The 26,890-nt window shown below is 38.8% G+C and overlaps 1 protein-coding gene across 11 annotated transcripts in view; it reads left to right on the forward strand.

Annotated features, from left to right (window-relative positions):
* Positions 1-26,890, forward strand: part of ZRANB3 (zinc finger RANBP2-type containing 3) — a 265,124-nt gene that overhangs the window by 197,131 nt on the left and 41,103 nt on the right. For all 11 annotated transcript variants that reach the window (XM_023542991.2, XM_023542992.2, XM_023542993.2 and 8 more), the window contains 4 exons: positions 294-413; positions 2,774-2,893; positions 6,098-6,277; positions 7,068-7,220. In XM_023542991.2, the coding sequence (XP_023398759.1) occupies positions 294-413; positions 2,774-2,893; positions 6,098-6,277; positions 7,068-7,220 (573 nt within the window). The remainder of the gene's footprint in view (positions 1-293; positions 414-2,773; positions 2,894-6,097; positions 6,278-7,067; positions 7,221-26,890) is intronic.

Here is a 26,890-nt window from a genome sequence, read left to right on the forward strand (position 1 = left end):
CATCCTAGACCATGAGCCTACTCAACACCTTCCTCTCCACTGAAAATGTCCTGTCTTGTGTGTTGTTGCTGTTTGACTCCTATGCCTTCTTTTGCCTGTTTTTTCACCTCTTGCCCGTCTTCTTCCTCATGCACCTCATATGTGGGCTTCCAGACTACCTAGAGAACCGGGCAATTAAAAGTTCATAGAAACTCATTGACTTTTTGAGAAGTTTCTCTTCCATAATTAAAAGAACGTAACATGATTTTTTATAAACATTTTAATGTCAGTAAGGTTTAACTTTTAATATTTAGGCAGGTGCTGTAAAGGATTATATTAAGATGATGCTTCAGAACGAGTCACTGAAATTTCTGGTTTTTGGTCACCATTTAAGCATGCTCCAAGCTTGCACAGAGGCGGTCATAGAAAGCAAGGTATGTTACCATTTTATTTTATAAGCTAGTTTTTGTAATGTAGATTTTTAACATACTAAATATCCATTTAGTCTTATAATTTAAGGCTATAGTCTTACAATTGAGCTTATTTTGCCTTATTTAGATGACGGTATAGAAATTATTATTGGATTTTTTGTGAATTATGTTAATATTGTATGACTTATGATTATGATATAATATTAACTTTTTACCTTAATACGAGTCTTACGATTTTCCCTTGATGAAGTGATATGAATTGATTAAAGATATGCTTGATAGACTGTAACATGAATCCCGTTTTTGCCCCTGGGTGTACCATTTGAGAGTGGCCTAGACACTTCAAAGTTGACATTTTTGCCTCCCTGCAAGGCTGCTTTAGGCTGTGGGTGATGCAAAGGGGAAAGGAAGAATGAATTCTACCACTTACAGTGCCTAACTGCAGTCACACCTTTTAAACTTCCAAGCAGCATACTGTGTACAGAATATGATTACTAAGATTTAGTATAAACAAATTTGAAATGTATGGACCATATAATTCATCAGGTTTTCTTTACCAAAGCTGCTTGCCTTATTGTATTTTCTTAGGTCCACCTTCTTTTCCAACAGTCCTATCAGTGGCAATGACTTCCATTTTTTTGTGTCAGAGTTTAAACCTGTCTTCTGTTCTCTTAAATGCTAAGGACTTCTAGAGATGCTCAGAAGCAGCCAAAAGAAATTCCCTGACAAGTTGTGTAAGCTTAATATCTATGTAGCAGCAGAGACACTTGCCTGAGTATATGGAGCAGCAGAGTCATGTTTTTTGAAACTTTGCATATAGTTGTTTAAATATTAGCTAATATGCTCATTTTTTTATGCTCATTAATATTACCAAACAAGTAATTCTGGCGTTTCCTTCATACAAGGATTTATGATAATATAACATAATAAAGTGCTGTACATTAAGAGGTACTTTCTCATTATTATCCAATACTTTCTGTAAAACATCCTCCGAGGAAGAGTTAATTAACCTTAAAAATATTTTAAAATGATTGGGCCATAAAATTAGATTTATAATATTTTCTTATTTTGATTCCATTATGCCTTAAAGTTACTGAATTCTACTCCAGATATAGCAGTCCATCTTTTTTTCCCACTTGTACTTCACTGATGTGTTCAGAATCCCATTTAACATCAGTAAGTGTTAAAAACATAGCCACTCACAGGGTTGGAGGTGAATTTCTCCTAAGCTCTCCCTCGCCTGACAATGTGTTTTCTAGAAAGACCCTCAGAGACCTGTATAAAACCCAGTGACCCGGTGCCGTTGAGTCGGACCTGTAATAACCTCTCTTAATGGATCACTGGTCAATTGATACCTATTTTGCAAAGACATAAAACGTTAATATGGGATGTTCTATTTAATGATTAACTTGGATATTCACTTTTAAAAGGGAATATTCATGTGTCTCAACGATCGAAGGCTAGGTTTTCCGTAGACGTGCACGTATTAATAAGACTATTTGAAATTCAGGATTTATACTTGTTTTTAAGAAGTTGAGAGTAATGTGTTCCTTTTAACTATTCTAACACACACTGATTCCTTCCTTTTCTTAGCTTTAATCGTTCTTAAAGACAGCACTGTTCGATTTATCACTTAGTGTTTCCCTACTTTAAAAAACGTGTGTGTCTTGGTTTCCCACCTCAGTGGAGATGACCATATTACATATTTCTTTAATTTTGATAATGTCAAAAAAAGAAGACAGCTCACATGGTAGATTAAAAAGATATTTCCCCTGATAATATTTGGGATATTTCAGAAATTTATGTACTATCCTTCATGAATCCTTCATACATGAGAAATATGTGGGCAGAATCATCATTCATTTTCTCACTTACCTAGTTTGGTTTTACTGTGGAATTAGTGATCCTATAAATTTAAAGTTCATCTGATCTATCATTTATAGTTTGCATACCAATTTAGCTTAATTCAACAAAAATTTGTGGAGTGCCTGCTGATATGCAAGGATTGCCCTTGGCATTGCATATATAAAGATGTATTAGGTATAGATTCTATTTTCAAGTAACTTAAACAACAGAAAGGAAGGAAGGAATATAAGAAGCTATCAGAATAAGCAAATATGAGAACCCAGTTGTCTTCGTTAAGCCAAACATTAAAGAAATTGGTGAATATATTAAAAAAAAATTTTTTTTTAAGAATCTATAAAAAAACATGGCTAAGATTCTTTTCGTATGACATTTACCAGCCTATCATCTTAACCAATTTCCATTTTTATGTGAACATAAAAATACTCTGTAAAATATATAAAATGAGAAGGGTGCATTGGGGCTTGTTCTAATTTTGCCATTTCCCTCATGGCCTCTAGACTCGTTACGTTAGAATAGATGGAAGTGTTCCATCTTTGGAAAGGATACATCTGGTTAATCAGTTTCAGAAGGATCCTGATACTCGAGTGGCTATCCTAAGCATTCAGGCTGCTGGTCAGGTAAGAAATTTCTTGTCTGAGTTTGATAATGAAATGTCATTGAGATAATAAAAAGGCCATTAACCATAATTAAAACATTTATATCTGGTAAAATAAATATTCATTCTTCTTTAGAGAGTGCTAGAAAATATAACTGAAGGAGGCCTCAAGACCTTTGACTCAAATCTTCCTAAATTTTCAAAGAATTTCCTAGTTTAATTAGTCAGTTTTTTTCAAAGACCTCTTTTCCTTCCTTTGAACTTGCATAGATTTTTTTTCTTCTACCATCTTATAGCACTTACTTATTTGTTGTGTTTCGTCAGCATCTGAGGAGAAAAAAACCTTTGTCTCAGAACTTTTTGTGGCCTGCCCCTGGCTTGTCCATGTTTCAATTAGGATTAAGTTTGGGCGCAAGTAAATGAAAACCCAAATTAAGAGTGACTTTTTTAAATTTAATTCGTCCATGGAGACAGTCCAAGTCTAGCATAGTGATTCCACAGAATCCTTAGACCTAGGCCCCTTCTAGCCTCCTGCTTCCCAACTTGTAGGTGGTATCTCTTGTCTAAGAGCTCCTCCATCATATCTGCAATCCAGACAGCCGACTGCACGGCATTGTTCTGAAGGTAGTCCCATGGTCACACCTAACTTGAAGGGAAGCTGGGAAATGTAGTCTTTATTCCAGCTAGCCCCGCTATCCACCAGGTGTTGCATTACAAAGGAATAAGAGAAGAATAGATATCAGGGAAGGCAGTGCCAATCACTGCCATACTAAGAGAGAAGGGAATCCTTCTGGATATTTTTTTCTGCTAACGTACTAAAACATTTCGATATAAATATCTAAACCAGGATACTTAACACAGGGGAAAATAATTGAACAACCTGGTAAATACCATATCTGGCAACTTCTGGGGACTCTGCAGTATGAACCAGGGCCAAAGGATCTGGTTTTACCCAGCTAATTGGTATATGTGAAATTGTTTGTTTATAGGAACTCTATGAGGATGATGAATCAATTCTAGAACTCATTAGGAGTTCTAACCAAAACAAGGGTTATAGCAACAGTTCTATCACATTAGCTTAACCATCCATGAACCTGAGCTATATATCTGTTAGAATATTCCAGCCACAGAGAATATCAACAAAAAGAACTTAAAATTAGAAATGGAATATTCATAGCAGATGGGATGATAAGTAGGAGGAAGCCAGGCAGGAAAGTCTGAGAGTGGTCTGATAAAAGGCCTTTTGAAATTAAGAATATACAGGACTTGGTGAGTAGCATCTGGGTTCTTAAAAGCTTGTGAACAGCCATCCAAGATGCTCCACTGGTCCCATCCCGTCTGGAGCAAGAGAAAATGAAGAAAACCAAAGACACAGGGGAAAAACTAGTCCAAAGGACTAATGGAACACAACTGCCACAGCCTCCACCAGACTGAGGTCCCCCACAACTAGATGAGCCTGGCTGCCACACTGACTGCTCTGACAAGGATCACAATAGAGGGTCCTGGTAAAAGCTGGAGAAAAATATAGAACCAAATTCTAACTCATAAAAAATGGCCAGACTTCTGGCCTAACAGAGACTAGAGAAACCCCAAGAGTATGGCCCCCAAACACCCTTTTAACTCAGTACCAAAGTCACTCCTGAGGTTCACCCTTCAGCCAAAAATTAGGCCCATAAAATAAAATGAGACTAAATAGGCACACCAGGCTGGGGGCAAGGACTAGAAGGCAGGAGGGGACAGGAAAGCTGATAATGGGGAACCCAAGGCTGAGAAGGGGAGAGTGTTGACACGTCATGGTGTTGGCAACCAGTGTCACAAAACACTGTGTGTATTGTTAAATGAGAAATTAATTTGTTCTGTAAACCATCTAAAGCACAATTAAAAAAATAAAAAACATACAAAATATACAGGACACTCACATTTTATTCAAGACTGTATTACTGAAAAAAAGACCTGGTATAATTCAAAACTCTTTCATAGGAATAAAGGAAAGCAAAGTTCTTGCTGCTTTTGAATCTTCCAGTATTGTTAAACAACATCTTAGAGTGACTTGATCTTGTCAGCATATTTTCCCTGTATTCTTGTGTGGTCTTGTGATGCTTCTAATAAACCTAAGCTGTCCCTCCTTAAATACAACTTCTTATTTTTTCAACGTTATCTCTAATACTTTGTGGAGTTTCCTGTCCTAAATTGCAGCACAATTTAGTGTGGTGGTTGTTTGGTTCTCTCCATAGTTCTATTACAACTAACCTCTGTTCCGAAGTCAGTGATTTTCAGTGAATTTTTCAGTTTGAGAAATAGCACTGCTATTTAATGAATGCTAGTATAACACTGTTACTTTATATAAAAGCCTTTTATGTTAAACCAGCAGTGCATATAAAATAACAGCACTGAAGTCACAAAACCCACTCAGATATTCCAGTGCTTGAGAACAACAGCAAGAAGTAGACGATACTCCCAAAGGGTGGTGGGTACTTCTGTCGATGACCTGGTATCATTTACAACCATGTAGCAGTAATATAAGCATGGTTCACAGTTTACTCAGTTTTCCAGCTTTAAAATCATGTGTTTCTTGACACAGTTTGAGTTTGAGGTTTGTATTATTTCATATACTGATTGTAAAACAAGACTTAGTATTTTTACTGTCACGCTATTTCATTATGCAGTTGAACAAAAAATTGCAGTTGCACTATAGATATTTTGAGATGTAAGTCAGTAAACTTTTGGGTCTTCAGGATGCAACCTGAGAAATTTCATAGAAAGAAGACAGTATTACTGGAGACATGATTTCCGTGCTTTATAGCACAGTGGTACAGATTAGATGAGTAGAGGATGTCAGTGCTCTCTGCCTAGTTGCTATGGATACCATGTGTTAGAAATTATCTTCTAGTTTATAATGTATTTTATTAGATTTTCTACTAGTAATGTGAATCTAGTCTTTACCAGATGATAATGTGATTTTGTATATCCATCAAGCTGACTTTTGAAATTTGAAATACTTCTTGAATGTGTTTTTATAGTTCACCTGGCTATCTGGCAGTAAGCAGTCTTCATTTGCCTGACATGAATTAGATTTTTCGTAATTTGGGTTAAAATGAAAGACTGATTTGTATTTAAGTCCTTCAGCATTCCCTCGTCCATTTAACATGTTCAGAAAAAAACTGTTTTGTATAGCCCTATATTATGTTCTCAGTTTATTTGCATTTATTTGGTTTATTTCGCTTAGGGTTTAACATTTACTGCTGCAACTCACGTTGTATTTGCTGAGTTGTACTGGGACCCTGGACATATAAAACAAGCGGAAGACCGTGTTCATCGAATTGGACAGTGCAATTCTGTGAATATTCACTACCTCGTTGCAAATGGGACTCTAGACACCCTTATGTGGGGAATGTTGAATCGTAAGGTAAAGCTTGAATTTAAACCAAGTTACCAACTTACTCATTATGATCCATAGCTTGCATTAGTTAAGAGGCTGAGTTCAGTGTTTTCAAGCAAAGGATATTTAACTCTACGAAGATAATGGTAGTGGAGACCAAGTTGAGAAAAGGCTTCAGTTGGTAGTACACTATCTGCTATCCTCTGTAATGAGAGTAATAAGAAAGGGTCATGAATTTACATGTATTCCAAACCCTTCCTTCACCACTTTAGAGGCTAGAAATATAAGGTCAGCTATCAAGGAACTGTAAGGCTTTCAAGTCCCGTGACCTTTCTATGACTCAAGTATGAACCCTTTCTCAGAAGGATTCTTGGGGTTCCAACTAATTTTGTACAGAGAACAACCTGTACAGGGACTCTAGAAAAGGTAGAAAGGATGTTCTTTGCTTGGTCCCCTCTGTCTCTTCTCCCAACTTTGAGGGAACTAAGGATAAGAGAATGTTTTTCAAGCACTGAGTATAGACAAAACGGCCAGTCATACATAGGTTAAATTTCAAGGTATATAAGTAATAGAATAAAAGTTTAGTATAACTTCTCTACCTAGACCTTTTCCTCATTAAGCATAGGGATCATTGACTTGGTATTTGATTGTAATTTTGAATAATTATATTAGTAAAGTCTGTGATATATTGAAATGGTAAGATTTTCTTTGTGGATAGCCTGTGATTTAAATGTAGAATAAAGTTACTATTTATTGAATATCAGCAGCTAAAATGGCTGTCAGAGGGTATAAAATTCAGATGCTGTCTGTCTTACAGGCTCAGGTTACAGGGAGCACATTGAATGGTAGGAAGGAACAACTTCAGGCTGAGGAAGGCGATAAGGAAAAATGGGATTTCCTGCAGTTTGCTGAGGCTTGGACTCCAAATGAAAGTTCTGAAGAGCTCAAGAATGAAGTTTTGTTCACCCATGTAAGTTTATGTGACTAATTCTGTTCTGTTTTTTTAATATCCTGAAACTGTAACCTTATTGTTTATTGTTTTAAATAGAAACTCTTAATTATTCATGCAATTGAAGAGAGTCTTCACATAAAGCCGGAGACTTCTTAAATCAGAAGATAACATTGATGGAGGCTACAACACTGGCTGCTTTCTCCCTACAGAGTTTTTATCTCGGTTCTTACTGTTCAGCTCTTAGATAAACAAACTGAATAGAATCCAGCTAAACAAATAATTTCTTTTATAAGGATAAGTACAAAGCTGTTTCCTGTGAGGCAGAGGTTGAAGATGTCCCAAATGTTCAACTTTTTCAAGTTGCTGTACCACTCCATCATCTCTAACATCAACTATTCCCTCTCCTCTCAGCACTCTCCCTCCCATCTTTGGGTTCCCTAATTCACTGCAACATCTCACAGAACTAACAAACTGTATAAAGGAAATGACTCACATGGTTACAGAGGCTGGAAAGTCCCAAATTCATGGGTCAGGCATAGGCTTCTCCCCACCCACGTGACTGCAGGGGCTGACAAACCCAAACCCACAGTTCAGACCACAGACTGCTGGCTCACAAGGCTGCAAAAGCTGGCAAATCAGATCACACGATACACTACTGGCCCCAGGGGCTGTGGAGGCTAGCGATTTCCAGAATCAGCAGGTCAGACAGCAGGCCTCTGGAAGGTCATTTGATCATGAACCAGACTCGGGATCCAGATCCAGAGAGACCGAGCCTTGCCAGGACACACACATGTGTCTTAGATGCAAGCCACACCCCAGGAAAGGGCAAAACTTCAGTAAGGGTGGGGCTTGAGTCACACCCTCCTCCAAGTCTGTGACCCAAGACATACCTTGCATCAGCCCTGCCTCATCAACATGTAGAGGTCAGGATCCATAACACATAAAATGGAGGACAGCCACACAATACTGGGAATCATGACCTAGCCAAGTTGACACATAACCTCAGCCATCACAGGTTCCATATGCCTTATTTGCATAGTCGCACTCAGTCATTGTGTGTGAGTCACAAAGACTGTGGCTAGAAGCAAGTAATTCATTGCACTGCATCAGCCTTCTGAAGAAAATATAGGAGACCATCTTTATGGCCCTGAGGGTAGGAAACAGTATGTTAAATTTACTACAAAATACACAAACCATAAAGAAAAACATTGAGATACTTGACTGTATCAAAATCAAAAAATTTTGTTATACAAAATATGCCATAAATAAGTCACAGACCAGGAAAGATATTTGTATTACAATGCTCAAATATGTAAAGAACTGAAACAAATCAATTAGTAAAACAAACAAGCCAAGAGAAAAAAAATTCAGAGGAGACCTGAGTAGCCAATAGGCATGAAAAGAAGCTTTGCCTCACCAAAATACAGCAAATTATAGAAGTACCTTTTGCCTTTACAATTAGTAATCTGTGGCCTGATACTTTGACATCATATGACTGTCCTGTTCCCAAAATCTTCCTTCCAGCAAAAGAGGTCATGTTAACACCTGTAATTCAAATCCAGCTCCACAGGGTTCTTCCTCAACTTTCCCAATTATCTATATAAATATTTATGTTTATCTTGTCCACTTGGGAGAGCAATTAGGCAGTATCTAGTAAAGTTGGGGATCCACATGGATCATTTTCCTTGGATCCACAATTAACACCCATGGAAGCAGCAATCAAGAAATTAGAAGACGCATTGCATTGGGCAAATCTGCTGCAAAGGACCTCTTTAAAGTGCTGAAAAGCAAAGATGTCACCTTGAAGAGTAAGGTGCGCCTGACCCAAGCCATGGTATTTTCAATTACATGATATGCATGTGAAAGCTGGACAATGAATAAGGAAGATCAAAGAAGAATTGATGCCTTTGAATTGTGGTGTTGGCAAAGAATATTCAATATACCATGAACTGCCAAAAGAGCGAACAAATCTGTCTTAGAAGAAGTACAACCAAAATGCTCCTTAGAAGCAAGGATGGTGAGACTGTGTTTTACATACTTTGGACATGTAGTCAGGAGATATCAGTCCCTGGAGGACGTCATGCTTGGCAGAGTACGTGGTCAGTGGAAAAGAGGAAGACCCTCGATGAGGTAGATTGACACAGTGGCTGCAACAATGGGCTCAAGCATAACAACGATTGTAAGGATGGCTCAGGACCGGGCAGTGTTTCGTTCTGTGGTATACAGGGTCGCTATGAGTTGGGACCAACTCGGCGGCACCTAGCAACACAACAACAGTAAAGTTGAGGATGCTGTCCAGCCATTTCATTGCTGGGAATATATCCCCACACGTTTGTAAGGATACATACACAAGAATGTTTATCGCATCATTTTTTAGAATGCAAAAAATTGGAAACAACCAAAACGTCTGTCAGTAAGAGAATAGATAAATTATCATATCATGAGATGTTGTTTAGAAGCAACATTAATGAATTATTTATATGTATCAACATGAGCAGACCTTGAAAAAATGCACAATGTGCATACACACACAAAATATTATGTATTTATGAATACATGTGTATGTCATAAAATATATAAACGTAGATTAGAAGAATACATATCAAATTAATATTGGTTGCCTCTGGGAGAGGAGAAAAATAGGGTAGGGCAGAATGAAAATAGGATATCATATCAACTTCATAAAAAATGTTTATTTTAAGAAGGATCAGAAGTAAATGTTACAATATTAATACTTGTAAGTTTTCAGTGGTAAGTATGTGGATGTGTGCCATATTCTCTATAACCTGGTGATGTCGAGTCCATTCCGACTTACAGCGACCCTATGGGACACAGTAGAGCTGCTCTGCAGGGTTTCCAGGGAACAGCTGGTGGACTCAAACTGTCAACCTTTTGGTTATCAGCTGAGCTTTTAACCACTGTGCCACCAGGGCTACCATTCTGTATTTACACACCCCTTCCTCACAAATGCTGTCTGGAGGCCTTATATAAGCTAAATAAGAAATAATATGTTGCAAAAGTTTATACTCATTCAAACCATCTGCTTTTTCTTAGCCCTTTTGGGGAAATATGGCATCAGATTTATGGGGAGTTTAATTTTATTGAGAACTGATCAGAAATTATAGGAATAAAATTAAAGACCTTATACTTTTTATCATAATGCAAAATTAAAAATTTAATGTAAAGGTTACTTCCATGAAAACACTCTTTTTTTAATGTGGAATCTTATTCTTAATGTATTTTATTCAGAAGGCTAGTAAATTTTTTTCTAAGATACTAGAATTCCGTTCTGCCAGATATTGCTTAGAAAATAGAGATTATTCGTAGTACTTTTTAATTTAAAAACCTTTTCCTTTTAACAATGTGTTGTATTTTAGCCTACAAAAAATCAATAGATTTCCTAAGTATTTTTTAAAAAGTACTTAAAACTGATTTGTAGCTGTTCTTTCTCTTAAATTTCCCAAATGAACTTCTCAAACTGTATTAGGGTTCCTTACTAAGATGGGCATTAAGAATCTGGAACACATCTCCTCATGTGTATACATGTTTATTTTTTGTAAAGGTTTATCTGAAGAAAAAAAATTTATCTGTATTAAAGTTAAAAAAAAAAAAAAGCACATACACACCTTTACCAAATTTTACTTCCCTGATTTAGGTATGTGCCTTTCATGGTTTAGTTATTATCTTGCACAGTTTTTCAATTTGTGTCTGTACACACAGGAGCCCTGGTGGTGAAGTGGTTAAGAGCTTGGCTGTACACCAAAAGGTCTGCAGTTTGAATCCAACAGCCACTCCTTGCAAACCCTATGGGACAGTTCTACTCTGTCCTATAGGGACACTGTGAGTCAGAATCAACTCTGTGGCAATGTTTGGTTTTTTTGTTGTTGACGTTCTATACACACACATACATATTCTATGAATTGGAGTCTTATTAATGTAAAGGTTGTTTTGCTCTGTTTGTATTTGTTGGTTCATGGCCAGCACGTGAAATGTGCTTTGAATGACTTTAGGTTGGCATACCTTGTCCCCATACTCTGTAGTTACACTGCCAGCCTCGTGTATTTTCAGAAATGTCTGATTTGTTGGACAATTTCTAAGGAAATGTAGTCCATTGATGAACATATTTTTCTCCTGAATGTTGACAAATTTTTGATATTTCATATGGGAATTTTCTGTTTATACTGATTTCTTTCTGATCCTTTAAAAAAGCTTTTTAAAAAATCTTCCCCAAAATTTAGCATTTTGAATACTTCCAATTTTGTCAAATGAACTTTGCCAAGTTAACCAAATTTACCAATTGTTGTAAAAACTTGTTTAACTTAAAAAAAAAAAAAAAAAAACTATTTACCTGAAAAGTTTTATAGCAACTCTAATTGGATGGTTTTTAAAAGCCTGCAAATATTTCTGGAGTGTCAGCGTTTTAAGGAAAGTTCATTGTATCTGCCCCAGTGCCCTGCTGTTGCAGCTGGAGGGAACTGGGCAGAGAGAAGTGACCTTCCACTGCAGGAAGAACAGACTAGCCCTATTTTTCTTCTCTCCCTGAGGCAACCAGTATTGTAAATTGGATATGTATGACTCAGCCCAGCCTGTCATCCCTAGAGAAGGGGAGACTGCAGGGTTAAAAGAGATGAACTGGGAGCAGAGAGTGAGCCTGAGGGGCAAAAAGAGGAATAAACTGAGACTGGAAGAGAGTCTGGAGGCCCCAACACTTTGGATCCCTTGTACCCCTTAGCCTTAACCCTGCCAATCCATCACATTCAAAATGCATTGAACTCTATAAGGGATTTTAGAAAACCAATGAATCTAATAAATTTAGCTAACTGATCTTCAGTGAATTGGGTTTCAAGTGAATTAATTGACTTTCGGCGTATTGGTTGCTGGGCAAGCAAGCCACTTAGCATATGGACTTTTGGCAAACTGGTTTTCTGTGAATTGACCTAGGGTCTATTATTGTATAATTATGGGCCCTGGGGACAGGAAGACTTGTGGTTAGGAAAAGGAGAGGGAGAAGAAGGAGAGAAAATTTCCCTGGACAATATTTTTAAATTAGTTTTGGTATTTCTTCCTTCTTTCTCCATAGGTCTCATTGCCCTTCAGAATTGCATTATCTTCTATCTCCTTCTTCTTTCAATCAGAATTCTCTTTCTGCCACATAACCTAGCTAACTATTAGGATAAAAATACATGAAACTAAGGCCGATATTCACCTGGTGTATACCCGTATAAGTGTACTGGTTGTTCAAATATTGAAATATTTTAGAGTGGTTGATAAAGAGCCGCCCCTTTAATTCCCTCAACATACCTTCCTCACCCCAGCATTAGGGCTTTCTGGACCCTCTCATGAGCCAGCAATGAATGGGTGAATGCCCAGCACAGCACACAGGCCTCTGATTCTGCTTCAACCCAAAGCTGGTTAATGCCCCTGCTATATCTAATGTGCTATACCTGTTGTGGAAACCCTGGTGCCATAGTGGTTAAGTGCTACAGCTGCTAACCAAAGGGTCGGCAGTTCGAATCTGCCAGGCGCTCCTTGGAAACTCTATGGGGCAGTTCTACTCTGTCCTATGGGGTTGGTATGAGTCGGAATCGACTCGACGGCACTGGGTTTTATATGTGTTGTTAAATATTTTGAATAATACCCCTGCATGAAACTAATTCACACAGATGTGTGAGTCACAATTCCTTACCCATCCTGGGTGTATTTAGATATTCCAGGGGAATTATTTATTAAGCCAAATGAAACTCAAATTGAGGTGCAGCTCAAATGAAGTGAAAAAATTCCACCACCACGAGGAAAGATACTTCCGCATAGCCAAGTTGGCTGTCCCATGAGTAGCCAGTTCTGCCTGGGAGTCTGTTGCCAGGGCTACTGCCTCAGATGTCATCCATTTTTTCAAAGCTTCTTCCTTTCTTCTGCATCTGAATATGTATGATATCCAAGTTGAGGTGTTTTGTTTTTCCTGCAGTGGCTTCCACTGGGTTGTAAACTAGGTCTCTAGATGGAAGGAGAGAAGGGTATGGATTATGTTATCATTTCCAAGTGATTAAAGGTGATTTCTGAATTAAATGTAATGAGTGGAGTATTCAAATAGGAAATGGTCCCACTCTCTCTGATTTTCATTTTGGCTACCATCACCCTTCTTTAGCTATAGCTGTGAGAAACTTGGGCCCTTTCCTTAACCTCTTCAGGATTATTTCCCACCCTCTTTAGACTCTTTCTGCGTTAATGAATAATCAGCAGCATCACTGATCCAGTCACTTGAGTTCCTAGATTACTAGGGGACTTCTGTGGCCCCTTTCATCCATTATATACTATGAAGCATTCTATGGGAAACTTGATGCATAAATTATTCATAGGTGAGCAAAAGAAAGGACTTGGGTCTCCTGTAGGTAAAGAGTCCCCTTCCTACTTAGTGTGGAAACCCTGGTGGCGTAGTGGGCCAAGTGCTGCATCTGCTAACTAAAGGGTCGGCAGTTCGAATCTGCCAGGTGCTTCTTGGAAACTCTCGGGCAGTTCTGCTCTGTCCTGTAGGGTCACTATGAGTTGGAATCCACTCGACGGCAACGGGTTTTGTTTTTTTTCCTGCTTAGTGTAAGTCATCTTTCTACTTGGCTTCTCCCCATAGAATCTCAGTAAGTCATAGCTACTTCCATTTTCTTCAGACAATAGTTCTCTTCTTATTTTGGATTGGGCTTCCAGGTATTTCTCACATTCATCCAGGACTGTTGTTTCCAGCCCCTTTTTGACAATTCTTGTTCCAGACCACACTGCAGTCTCTGCTTTCCCTTACCAGTTGTTTTCATTTCGTGTGCTTTTAGGTCAGTATATCCCAGTTTTCCTTTCTCTTCTTTAACCTCTCCCTGGTTGTCTGCCTTCTCTATCCTGCCTCATGCTCACTGCTTTGGCCAGGTTCACACTGCTGCCTTTCCTCCTTCATAGCCACCCACAAGTTCCCTGGTCTGCTCTCTGGTGCTTTTAGACCGTCCTTCACCCAAAGCAACTTATATCCCAAATACCTCCATTTACATTAAAAACATAAAAGGTGATTGCTGGTCTGCTGCAAAAGGTGTACATAGTTGGAAAAGAGAGCTCTTCAGCATACCACTGATGAAATTAAAAAATATTCCTTAAAATTCAGAAACAAGCTTTACATTTGTTATTAAATGCCAACATCTGTATGAAGTGTTTGTTTTGTTTAAAAAAAAATTTGTTATGGGGTACAAAATGCAGATAAAAAATTGTCACATACAAATAAAAATAAGCCTGCTTTCCTACATATTATCTAGTTGAGAAAAGGATAAGAGCCAAAAGAAGGATAACCACAGGAGCTGTGATATCCGTGAAATCTAAATCTCTCTTGTCCAAAGTCACTTGTTCCTAAGTATGCTAAAGCACTGGTTCTTGGAAATAATATATCATGAATTGGTGTATTTATTTAATCTATATTTTAGGAGTACAAACCACGCTGTCAGTGTTGTGTAATTAGTCTGCGTACCCATCACCCATTGCCACTGAGTTGATTCCGACTCATAGCTACCCTATAGGATAGAGTAGAACTGCCCCGTAGGGGTTCCAGGGAGCAGCTAGTGGATTCCAACTGCCGGCCTTTTGGTTAGCAGCCAAGCTCTTAACCACTGCACCATTGGGGCTCCAGTTAGTCTGCATAATAGCTGAATACTAAGGACAAGAGGGTAGCCCTGTTGTTACGGATAGAGGCGTTATGTTATTATTGGGCATTTAATCGTCTTGTTTCCCTTTATGCCTTCAGTATGCTCAATAGTAATAATTAACATTTATCGAGTGGTTATTCCATGCAGCCACTGTGCTAGGCCCTTAACATTCATGATATTTTTTAACCTTCACAGCAACACCAAGAGGCAGATACTGTCACTGTGCCCCATTAAAGCTCAGAAAGGTTAAGTCATCTGCTCAAGTTCGTATAGCCAATAAGTGGCAGAGATGGGATTTGAACCCAAGCCTTTCTCACCAAAATCTGCCCTCATAACCTTGCCAAACTCTACTAGACACATTGGAGTTAACAAATAGTGGGCCCTCAACAAATGTTTATGGAATGAATAGAACATTGAAACACTTCAATTCAGTTTAGCCAGTGTTTATAGGAAATATATACAGGACAGTCAAAGATCATTTGTTATATAAACGTCTATTAAGACTATATAAAATGTGAACCAAAACCACTTCACACATACTAGGATGATTAAAATAAAAAGTCAGACTACGACAAGTGTTGATGAGGATGTGGAGAAATTGGAACCCTCATACAGTACTGGTACCCACTGCCATTTGGTGGGAATGTAAAATGGTGCAGCCGCTGTAGAAAACAGTGCCTCAGAATGTTCCTCTGGCAGTTCCTCAAAGGTTAAACGTACTCTGTACAGGATATAGCAGTTCCACTCCCAAAGGAATCAAAAACGTGTCCACATAGCACTTGTACACAGATGCTCATACCAGCATGATTCATAATACCAAAACCCAAAATATTCATCAACTGATGAATGAACAGATTGTGGTGTAGCCGTACAATGGGTATTATTCAGCCATAAAAAGGAGTGAAGCACTGATCATGCTACAACATGGATGAGCCTTGAAAGCATTACTCTGTGAAAGAAGCCAGGCACAACAGGCCATATATTGTATGGTTTCACTTATATGAAATGTCCACAATAGATAAATCTGTAGAGACATAAAGTAGTCAGTAGTTGTCATGGATTGGGGTGGGGAGAGGAATGGCAAATGACTACTTAACGGGTACTGGGTTTTTTGGGGGAAATGATGAAAATGTTGTACAATTAAATAGTGGCGATGTTGCACAATTCTGAATATACTAAAAAAAAATCACTGAATTGGAAACCTTAAAAGAATGAATTTTATGGTAGGTGAATTGTATCTCAATAAAACCGTAGTTAAAATTAAAAAGTCTGTATACTAGGTTCTGAGGATGCAAAGGTAAGGGGAACAGCTAACTTTCCTTTGGAGCTTACTCTTTAGTTGGGAGAGGCAATTTTAAACAGATCATTATAATGCAATAAGATACCTGTGAAAGTGGAGCTGTGTAAACCAGGCTCTGGGGACACAGAACAGAATTAATAACTACATGGAGCATATGGGAAAGTTTTCTTTAAGACACATCTGAGCTAGATTTTGAAGAATGAGTTCAAAGGCAGCAAGCTCTTTCAGGCAGAGAAAACACCAAAAGCATGTCTAAAAGCACAGCGATATAAAAAGGTATCAGTTGTTCTTGGCATGAAAAGTCCATAGGGATATGAGCATAGAGCTCAGGAGAAATGAGCCGAAAAAGAGGACATCTGACCAGATGGGGAGGAGCCACGCATGCCATGCCAGGGAGTGGGACTGTCTGCTGGAAGCAGTGAAGTTAGTGCTGTCAGAGGTTTCTAAACAGACCAGCGACATGACCAGATTTCCATTTTCCAACAATAATCCTGGTGTCAGTGTGGGAAATGAATGGGAGGGACAAGAGACAGAGGTTCTTGGAGGCAGTGGTATTTGGGGAAGGGTTCGTTTCTGTCCTCCCTTCCATCTAACTTCAGCCTATGCTGAAGGATTTTCTGCTTCCTGTTCTCTCTCAAGCTTCTCCCCTAGCCCCGGAAGGAAGAGTTGTTAATCAATTTTCTAGAGCCGAGAAATTGTTTAGACTATAGCTTAATGCTTATAGGTTATGATACCATACCAGTGAAGAGCCAAGACATATGGCAGTGGTGGAAGAGTTGCTGGCTTAAAGGTAGGGGTAAATTGTTCACTGGGATCCTCCTGAGTTTGAGGTCTATCCAAGCTATTCAGCTGATGTCTGAGAGGCATTTGGAGGTCAGGCCTTCCTTGAGCTTAAAAGAGAGATTATGGTACGTAGGCACAGGCTAGAAATTGGTTGATTAATTTAGCCCTCTGAGTTACATCCAGTGATCTACACATTATATAATATTTATTGTAAGTTTTAATTGTCCCTGTTGAGTCCGCTGTTCCCAAGCACATTTGCATACATTACTTTAAAGCAATCTTTAAAAATAAGTAACGTTTTGTTATCCCTTCTTATTTTTAAGAATATGCTGCATTACATTGTTTGCTTTCTCTATGCCTGTAGAGAAACACAAGTTGTGTCTAAGAGTAGATCACAGTCAAAATTTTGTTTAACAACATGGCAGTGGATATCTTGCAAAATCTGAAAAAAAAATTCTGTCCGTTATTTCTTTTTTTAGGGCAGCTTAAATCCCTCTTTCAAGTTAGGTTTTTAAAACCCTATTCCTTTTTCTCTATATCTTTTGAAAGAAGACACTTCTGGCTTGTTTACAAATATGTTAGTGAAGGTTTTCTAGCAGCAGTGGCATAGCCAACTATCATTTGTCTACTGTTGAGGGGAACAGCAAGATTTCCCAGTCACTCACTTGTAAAAATGGAGGTTTTATTAATTATTTTGGGAACAGGAGGCAGTAATAGTTCCTAGCAGTGCTACCCTTTGACCAAAGTCCATCGTGCACCAGGTCAGTACTTTTTCTTGGTGATGTATGGTGATGTGTGTTTTGCTAGAATAGCACCAGGTTTCTTATTCTTGTTGTTGTCAGATGCTGTTGAGTCAGTTCTGACTCATAGCAACCCTATGCACAACAGAACGAAACACCGCCTGGCCCTGCGCCACGCTCATAATCGTTGCTATGCTTGAGCCCGTTGTTGCAGCCACTGTGTCAATCTACCTCGTTGAGGGTCTTCCTCTTTTCCGCTGACCCTGTACTTTACCAAGCATGATGTCCTTCTCCAGGGACTGATCCCCCCTGACAACATGTCCAAAGTATGTAAGATGCAGTCTCGCCATCCTTGCTTCTAAGGAGCATTCTGGTTGTACGTCTTCCAAGACAGATTTGTTTGTTCTTTTGGCAGTCCATGGTATATTCAATATTCTTCACCAACACCACAGTTCAATAAGTGTCAGTTCGTCTTCAGTCTTCCTTATTCATTGTCCAGCTTTCACATGCATATAATGCAATTGAAAATACCATGGCTTGGGTTAGGCGCACCTTAGTCTTCAAGGTGACATCTTTGTTTTTCAACACTTTAAAGAGGTTCTTTGCAGCTGGTTTGCCCAATGCAATGTGTCTTTTGATTTCTTGACTGCTGCTTCCATGGCTGTTAATTGTGGATCCGAGTAAAATGAAATTCTTGACAACTTCAGTCTTTTCTCCATTTATCATGATGTTGCTCATTGGTCCAGTTGTGAGGATTTTTGTTTTCTTTATGTTGAGGTATAATCCATACTGAAGGCTGTGGTCTTTGATCTCCATTAGTAAGTGCTTCAAGTCCTCTTCACTTTCAGCAAGCAAGGTTGTGTCATCTGCATAACATCAGTTGTTAATAAGTCTTCCTGTAATCCTGTTCTTCATATAGTCCAGCTTCTTGGATTATTTGCTCAGCATACAGATTAAATAGGTATGGTGAAAGGATACAACCCTGACACACACCTTTCTTGACTTTAAACCAATCAGTATCCCCTTGTTCTGTCTGAACAACTGCCTCTTGATCTATGTAAAGATTCCTCATGAGCACAATTAAGTGTTCTGGAATCCCCGTTCTTAGAAATGTTATCCATAATTTGTTATGATCCACACAGTCGAATGCCTTTGCATAGTCAATAGAACAAAGGTAAACATCCTTCTGGTATTCTCTGCTTTCAGGCAGGATCCATCTGACATCAGCAATGATATCCCTGGTTCCACATCCTCTTCTGGAACCAGCCTGAATTTCTGGCAGTTCCGTGTCTATATATTGCTGCAGCTGTTTTTGAATGCTCTTTAGCAAAATTTTGCTTGCGTGTGATATTAATGATATTGTTCCGTAATTTCCGCATTCAGTTGGATCACCTTTCTTGGGAATAGGCATAAATATGGATCTCTCCTAGTCAGTTGGCCAGGAAGCTGTCTTCCATATTTCTTGGTATAGACAAGTGAGCACTTCCAGTGCTGCATCTGTTTGTTGAAACATTTCAATTGCTATTCTGTCAATTCCTGGAGGCTTGTTTTTCAACAATGTCTTCGGTGCAGTTTGGACCTCTTCCTCAGTACCATCAGTTCCTGGTCATATGCTACCTCTTGACTAATTCTTTTTGGTTTAATGACTCTATGTATTCCTTCCATCTTTTTTTTTTAATATAATTTTTATTGTGCTTTAAGTGAAGGTTTACAAATCAAGTCAGTCTCTCACATAAAAGCATATATACACCTTGCTACATACTTCCAATTACTCTCCCCCTAATGAGACAGCCCTCTCTCTCCCTCCACTCTTTTCGTGTCCATTTCGCCAGTTTCTAACCCCCTCCACCCTCTCATCTCCCCTCCAGGCAGGAGATGCCAACATAGTCTCAAGTGTCCACCTGATCCAAGAAGCTCACTCGTCACCTGTCCAACCCATTATCCAGTCCAATCCATGTCTGAAGAGTTGGCTTTGGGAATGGTTCCTGTCCTGGGCCAACAGAAGGTCTGGGGGCCATGACTTCCGGGGTCCTTCTAGTCTCAGCCAGACCATTAAGTCTGGTCTTTTAACGAGAATTTGGGGTCTGCATCCCACTGCTATCTTGCTTCTTCGGCTTCTCTGTTGTGTTCCCTGTCAGGGCAGTCATCGGTTGTTTTAATTCCTTTTATTAGCTTTCTTTTTCCTCTCCTTCAGTTTTCATAACTGACTTTCAGTCCTCTCATGGTGGGGGGATTTATCTCTAATGACCATGGTGCAAAACAGCACATTGATTATGTCTATTTTTGGCTGTGTTATCCCTGAACTCTTCTGATAAAAACACATATTTTCTCATCTTAAGCATTTTGCAGTTTTTACCCCCAGCACTTCTCACCAAAGGTAATAATTTTCTTCGGTTTTTCAAAAACAATATTGAACCCCCCAAAAAAGAACACAGTAACTGAGTGTCCACTGTATAATTGAAGAGAATAATATGTTCTTTTTACACATTTCTTAAAATGTGAGAATGTTGACTTAACAATTTTTCAGATAAGCTTTGTGATAAAAATGAGTATATCAGCCTGAGACCAGAAGAACTGGATGGTGCCCGGCCACAACTGATGACTACCCTGACAGGGAACACAACAGAGAACCTCTGAGGGAGCCGGAGAGCAGTGGGAGGCAGACCCCAAATTCTCATAATAAGACCAGACTTAATGGTCTGACTGAGACTAGAAGGACCCCAGAGGTCATGGTCCTCAGACCTGTTAGCCTAAGACAGGAACCATTCCCAAAGCCAACTCTTCAGACAGGGATTGGACTTTAATATGGGATGGTAAATGATACTGGTGAAGAACAGGCTTCTTGGATCAAGTAGACACATGAGACCATCTTGGCATCTCCCGTCTGGATGGGAGATGAGAGGGCAGAGGGGGCTAGAAGCTACCCAAATGGACACAAGGAGAGAGAGTGGAGGGAAGAACTATGCTGTCTCATTAGAGGGAGAGCAAATACGAGTGTATAGCAAGGGGTATGTAAATTTTTGTAGGAGAGACCTGATTTGTAAACTTTCAGTTAAAGCACAATAAAAATAAAAAAATGACTGTAGGTTTGGATCATTCCTTTTATTTAGAAACATTTGCATTTCAGTTCTTTATTTATTAAACTTTAAAAGGTCATTTATATACTTATTTCCTTACATGTACCAACCCAAAGGACCTGCTGCCGTCGAGTGGATTCCAACTCATAGCAACCTTGTAGGACAGAGGAGAACTGCCCCTTGGCACTTCCAAGGAGCGCTTGGTGGATTGGAACTGCTGACCTTTTGGTTAATAGCTGTAGCTCTTAACCGCTGTGGTACCAGGGATCCTTGTTACTATAAAGTCTTTTCTAAATATGAAAATTTAGAAAAATTAGTTAGAAAAGACAGAAGACTTTTTAGCTTAATCTTGCTATTAAATAACAAAACTTTACTAGCCCATAAAGTATTTTATCTTTTGTCTTCTTGCTTATCTGTAATATTGAGAAATGCCAATAACATCAATAAAGTCAGTAATTTTAAAAATATAGACCTGTCTGAATGGTATGGGCTCTGAGTACTTAACTATCAGTGTGGCTGTTGTAATTGGAGGAATCTGGCCTATTTTGGTGAAACAGGTACATGTTGCTCCTTCCCCTAAGGGATGGAGGAGTCATGTTATTGATAAATCTAACATTTTGTAAGAAAATAAATGTGTTTATTTAGGGAATGTCTTAGTTATCTAGTGCTGCTATAACAGAAATACCACAAGTGAACAGCTTCAACGAACAGAATTTTATTCTCTCACAGTCTAGTAGACTAGACGTCCAAATTCAGGGCATCAGCTCCAGGGGAAAGCTTTCCTGTTGACTCTGGAGGAAGGCCCTTGTCATCCATCTTCCCCTGGACTAGGAGCTTCTCTGCACTGAAACCCTGAGTCCAAAGGATGCACTGTGCTCCCAGTGCTCCTTTCTTGGTGGTATGAGGCCCCCCTGTCTCTCTGCTTGCTTCTCTCTTTTATATCTCAAAAGAGATTGGCTTAAGACACTATCTAATCTTGTAGATTTCATCAATATAACTGCCACTATTTTTTTAATCCATCATGGAAACCCTGGTGGCATAGTGGTTAAGAGATACGGCTGCTAACCAAAAGGTCAGTGGTTCAAATCTACCAGGCGCTCCTTGGGAACCCTATGGGGCAGTTCTACTCTGTCCTATATGGGGTTGCTAGGAGTTGGAATCGACTCAATGCAACATTTTTTTTTTTTTTAATCCATAATAGTGATAGGATTTACGACACATAGGAAAATCTCATCAAATGACAAAATGGTGGACAATCACACAGTACTGGGAATCATTGCCTAACCAAGTTGACACATATTTTGGGGGGACACAATTCAGTCCATGACAGGAAGCATTTTGTTTCCAATTATTTCTTATCACTTCTTTCTCAGGCACTTTAACCAGTGAATCCACTTACTAGCTGTAGGAACAGTATTATCAACTCTACTAAAAGTGGATTGTTTTAGTGAATTAACCACGAGTCTGTTTAAATTTAAAAACAGAGTTTCATTACGGTGAAAAAAACATTCTGCAAAATTGGAAGACTGTCAGAATAATCTGAACAAAGTGCTTCAGGGAGCTAGTCATTTACAAAGATTTAGGAAACCCTAAGCGTAGTGGTTAAGTGTTATGGCTGCTAACCAAGAGGTTGGCAGTTCAAATCCACCAGGCGCTCCTTGGAAACTCTATGGGGCAGCTCTGCGCTGTCCTGTAGGGTCTCTATGATTTGGAATCAACTCGACGGCAGTGAGTTTGGTTTTGTTTTGTTTTTAATAAAGACAAGCAGAAGGATACAGCTAAAACATTTGTGATTGGCTGAGATTTACAGAACTTAAAGTTATGGAAAAGGGACTGGGCTTTGTAAGGAATAGGTACAGGTTAGGAAAACATTTTCTTAGGGGATGTGAAGGGGACATTTTCCAAGAATTGGCCGAGTACTAAAGCCACATGTTTAACACCTGTGATAATGTTCTCTTTACATTCGCCATTTCTACCTACAAGCTTATCTTCTTAGAACTTTTGGACAAGCAGAATAGGGTAAGCAAAACCAGGTTTTTCTGTAGAAACTGCTTATATTTAGATCAGAGGTACAGTGGAAATTTTTACAGAAGTGATAGGCTGCATTACATGACAGAAGCTTCATTTAGAAATCCAAGATGGAATCGCTTAGGACAAGAAGAGATTTGGTCCAGACCTTAGCCAGAAATTCCCAGTCCACCAGGAGCTTTAGTTAGGGAATGCTCTTCTTCAGGATACATTCACTGTATTAAAAAATTAATTTAGAAAAAAGTAAGTAATTAAAAGCGTCTTACTGTTATGGAAATTTTGCATTCTTGTTAAAGGTCAGTTTCTTCTTTTACCAACCAGACATATCCCAAATACCAGCTGGAATCTCCATAATGAGTTGATGGTAATATGTGTCTGCCTCAAAACCTCAAGGGTGGTCAGTTTTGTTTCAAGCTGATCTACTTGACTTTCCACCTTTGAGTCCTTCCAGAACAGTATGTTTCCTGTAATTTTCTAGCCATTGGAATCCATGTGCCTTCTTGTACTCATCTCATCAGTGGTTTCTCTCTTTTTGTCTGTTGTAGCACTCTTAAGGCTAAGTGAGCACATTTCATGCCTGCCCAGAAGTTACTCACTGGCTCTGTTGGTATTGTTCACTTTTTAAAAATTATTATTTGAAAGAAATCAGAGGGTTTCATTTTAAGTATTTAGAAAATTTATGTATCTATTTCCCCTTATTAGCTTATTCACAGCCCATGGGTACATTTATATACGAACCCTCAAGCCCTCTTTACCTATATAAAATTAAGAAATCCATTCACTGTTAACCTTTGTTCAGTTCTAATCCCTTTGAGAATATGGAGAGGATATAGAACTGCTCCCAAGAAAAATTCATACATAATACAAACAACATTTTATAGGCAATTTCAGGGATTTCACAGGCTTACTGAAGGCCATCCAAGGTCTTTTGAGAGGCCCATGAATCCTAAGAATTCATATTCAGTAATCAGTAGCCCTTTTCTCTTCCCATCTGACAGATATAATTATCCTTAGTCTGTTTTGAAGAGATTTTCCCACCTGTTTTTCTATCAGTCATGGTTGTGAAATGTCAAAGAATCCTCATCAACCAACTTCCTGCCCAGTTACCCAGAGGCTACCATCAGAAAGCATCACTGATAATATGGGTCAGGGTTCTAATTGATTACTTCAGAGGAAGTCTTAATTTCTGTTAGCCTATAGCTTCTGACAGACCCATGGCCAGGGCACTATCTTTTAAAGTTCACTACCTATGAAAACATTCATCATGGTCCAATTTAGCCATCATAATATTCATTGCTACTGATTAATCTTGCCTTCTCCTTTTTCTAAAATTACACTCTTATTGTATTCTTTGGTTCCTGAAATTATGTATAATGATTATCTTTCCACTCACCCGTCCTTTTCTGGATTTTACATACTAAAGTCTTAATTTATCATTACCCAAGTATCATGTGGTTTCAAAATAGTGCCTACACTGCTTAATCCAGTGCGCATTGAGTAAACCCCCATAGTAGCAGAGGTATGTATCAATTTCTGATTACTGTCAGTCACTGCTAACCTTTACTCAGCCCGCCTCCAGCATCTCTGTGAGAATTTCTTAATGCTAGTTTCCAAAATGCGTCGTTGCTTAAATTGTAAGAGAAGTTCTTTTAAATGTAATTAGTGTCACAAAATTGTACACATAAAAATCTTGAATGGGCAAATGATGTGTTATATGTATCTTCACAACAATAAAAAATACCTTAATTACATAGGTTAATTAAGGAGATCTACTGCAAAAGCTGACAATTGAAGGCCCTGAGACTCCTCTTTTTTGAACAATTGCATAGTTTTTTGTTTTGTTGGGAGGATTGCTTTTTTTTTTTTGGTTTTTTTTTTTAATAAATATTAAACAGTTTTAATTTTTTGGTGGGGAAGTTGAGGAATTAAAATGTCTTTAAAGAAACAAAATCTTGAACATGTAGGCTGGAACAAAAGGTTCTGATACTGTGTAAACGTCATTCAGTGTATGTGTTACCAAAAACCAAACCCATTGCTGTCGATTCTGATTCACAGTGACCCTATAGGACAGAGTAGAACTGCTCCATAGGGTTTCCAAGGAATGGCTGCTGGATTTGAACTGCCGATCTTTTGATTAGCAGTCATAGCTCTTAACTACTGCGCCACCAGGGCTCCCAGTACATGTGTTGGTGGTCCATTATTGTATATTTTTTGTATGTGGCTGTATTAACCTCAGTTTGTTTTATCTCCTCACCTTTAAGAAATGTCTTTAAAAGTATACATCTAGAAATAAATAAAATAATTAGGACAAAAAAAAAGCATATTTAGGAAGAGAACCCATTGAGGGAGGAGGTAAGACATTAAACTGAAAACAAGCAGATTAAGTGAAAGACAAATCCTAGTTACCCTTCTGATCAGCTCCCAGATCACTGGTAGCCAGCATTCTGTCCTTCACGCAGGAGATTGGCAGACTCCTCTCTGGAGAAACTGACTGAGCCAGGAGAAGACTTAAAGAGACTGAAAGGGATCCCCCCACAAAACGGTCACTGATGATGCTACAGTGAGGTCTCCCACATGGAGCCTCCACTAGTGTTTTAATGTCTTATTCTTAAATATGACTGGACAGCGAAAGGCCACCATGCATTGAGGAAAGCCTCTAACATGAAAAACAGAGACCAAAGCAAACACGCAAGCCAAGAAAGGGATACAAAAGAAACGGAGTGTAGTAGCTGGAGAAAACTAAAAGCAAAGAAACAAAAAAAACCTCCCATTAATATCCTCAGAGAAATAAAAGAAGATATTACATCCATAACCAGGGAAAAGGAAACATGAGAGAACAAGGTAAAAGCTCATAGAAAATTTAAACTATAATATAATACCAGGAACTAATAGTTCAATAAAGGAGGAATGGAAGATAAAGCTGAGAAAATCATCTAGAAATGAGAAAAAATAGATTGAAAATGTGAAGAAAATCAAAGGATTCATTCAGAAGTTCTAAACTTGCCTAACAGGTGTTTAGAGAGGACAGAGAAAACAGAAGATAAAAAAAACAACATAAGAAAATTACCAAAAGACCAGACTTACTGACCTGACAAAGACTGAAGAAACCCTGAGAGTATGACCCCGGATACCCTTTTAGCTCAGGAATGAAGCCAGTCCTGAGGGTCACTCTTCAGCCAAAGATTAGACAGGGCCATAAAACAAAACGGGACTAAAGGGACACAGCAGCACAGGGGCAAGGACTAGAAGCCAGGAGGGGACAGGAAAGCTGGTCATAAAGAACCCAAGGTCGAGAAGGGAGAGTGTTGACATGTCATGGAGTTGGTAACTAATGTCACAAAACAAAACGGTATACTAATTGTTTAAAGAGAAGCTAGTTCTGTAAACCTTCATCTAAAGTACAAGAAGAAAAAAAGAAAAGAAAATTTCCCAGAACTGTTAGACATGAGTTTTTTTGATTGAAAGTGCTGGCTGAACACCTGGCATAATGAATGGAAAACCAAAACACATACACTAAAGCCACTACTCTGCTGACTTTTCTACCTCTGTTACGGTTTCCTTTTCCTGGGTTTGTCTTCCTCACCAACCATTAAAGTTCTTCCTGTTTTCTGTCTTTGACTTTCATCTTTTCTTACTTCCTCTTCCCTCTATGTCTCATGACCTCCACTTCTATATTGTGGTAAGGAGCCCTAGTGAATCACTCAGCTTCTATCCAAAAGATTGGCGGTTGGAACTACTAGCCACTTCGGGGGAGAAAGATGTGGCACTCTGCTTCTGTAAAGCTGCAGCCTTGGGAACTCTGTGGGACAGTTCTATTCTGTCCTATAGGGTCACTATGAGTCAAAATCAACTCGACGGCAATGGGTTTTTATATTTGTGGCACAAATGGTTAACATGTTCAGCTGCTAACCAAAAGCTTGGAGGTTTGAGTCCATCCAAAGGCATCTTGGAAGAAAGGCTTGGTGATCTACTTCTGAAAAATGAGCCATTGAAAACTGTACGGGGCACAGTTTACTCTGACACACAGGGGGTCACCATGAGTCAGAATTGACTTGATGGTAACTTGTTATATGTCAGTAGCTCCCAAATG

The sequence above is a fragment of the Loxodonta africana genome, chromosome 6, assembly GCF_030014295.1.
Source record: "Loxodonta africana isolate mLoxAfr1 chromosome 6, mLoxAfr1.hap2, whole genome shotgun sequence".
In the NCBI taxonomy this organism is placed as follows: domain Eukaryota; kingdom Metazoa; phylum Chordata; class Mammalia; order Proboscidea; family Elephantidae; genus Loxodonta; species Loxodonta africana.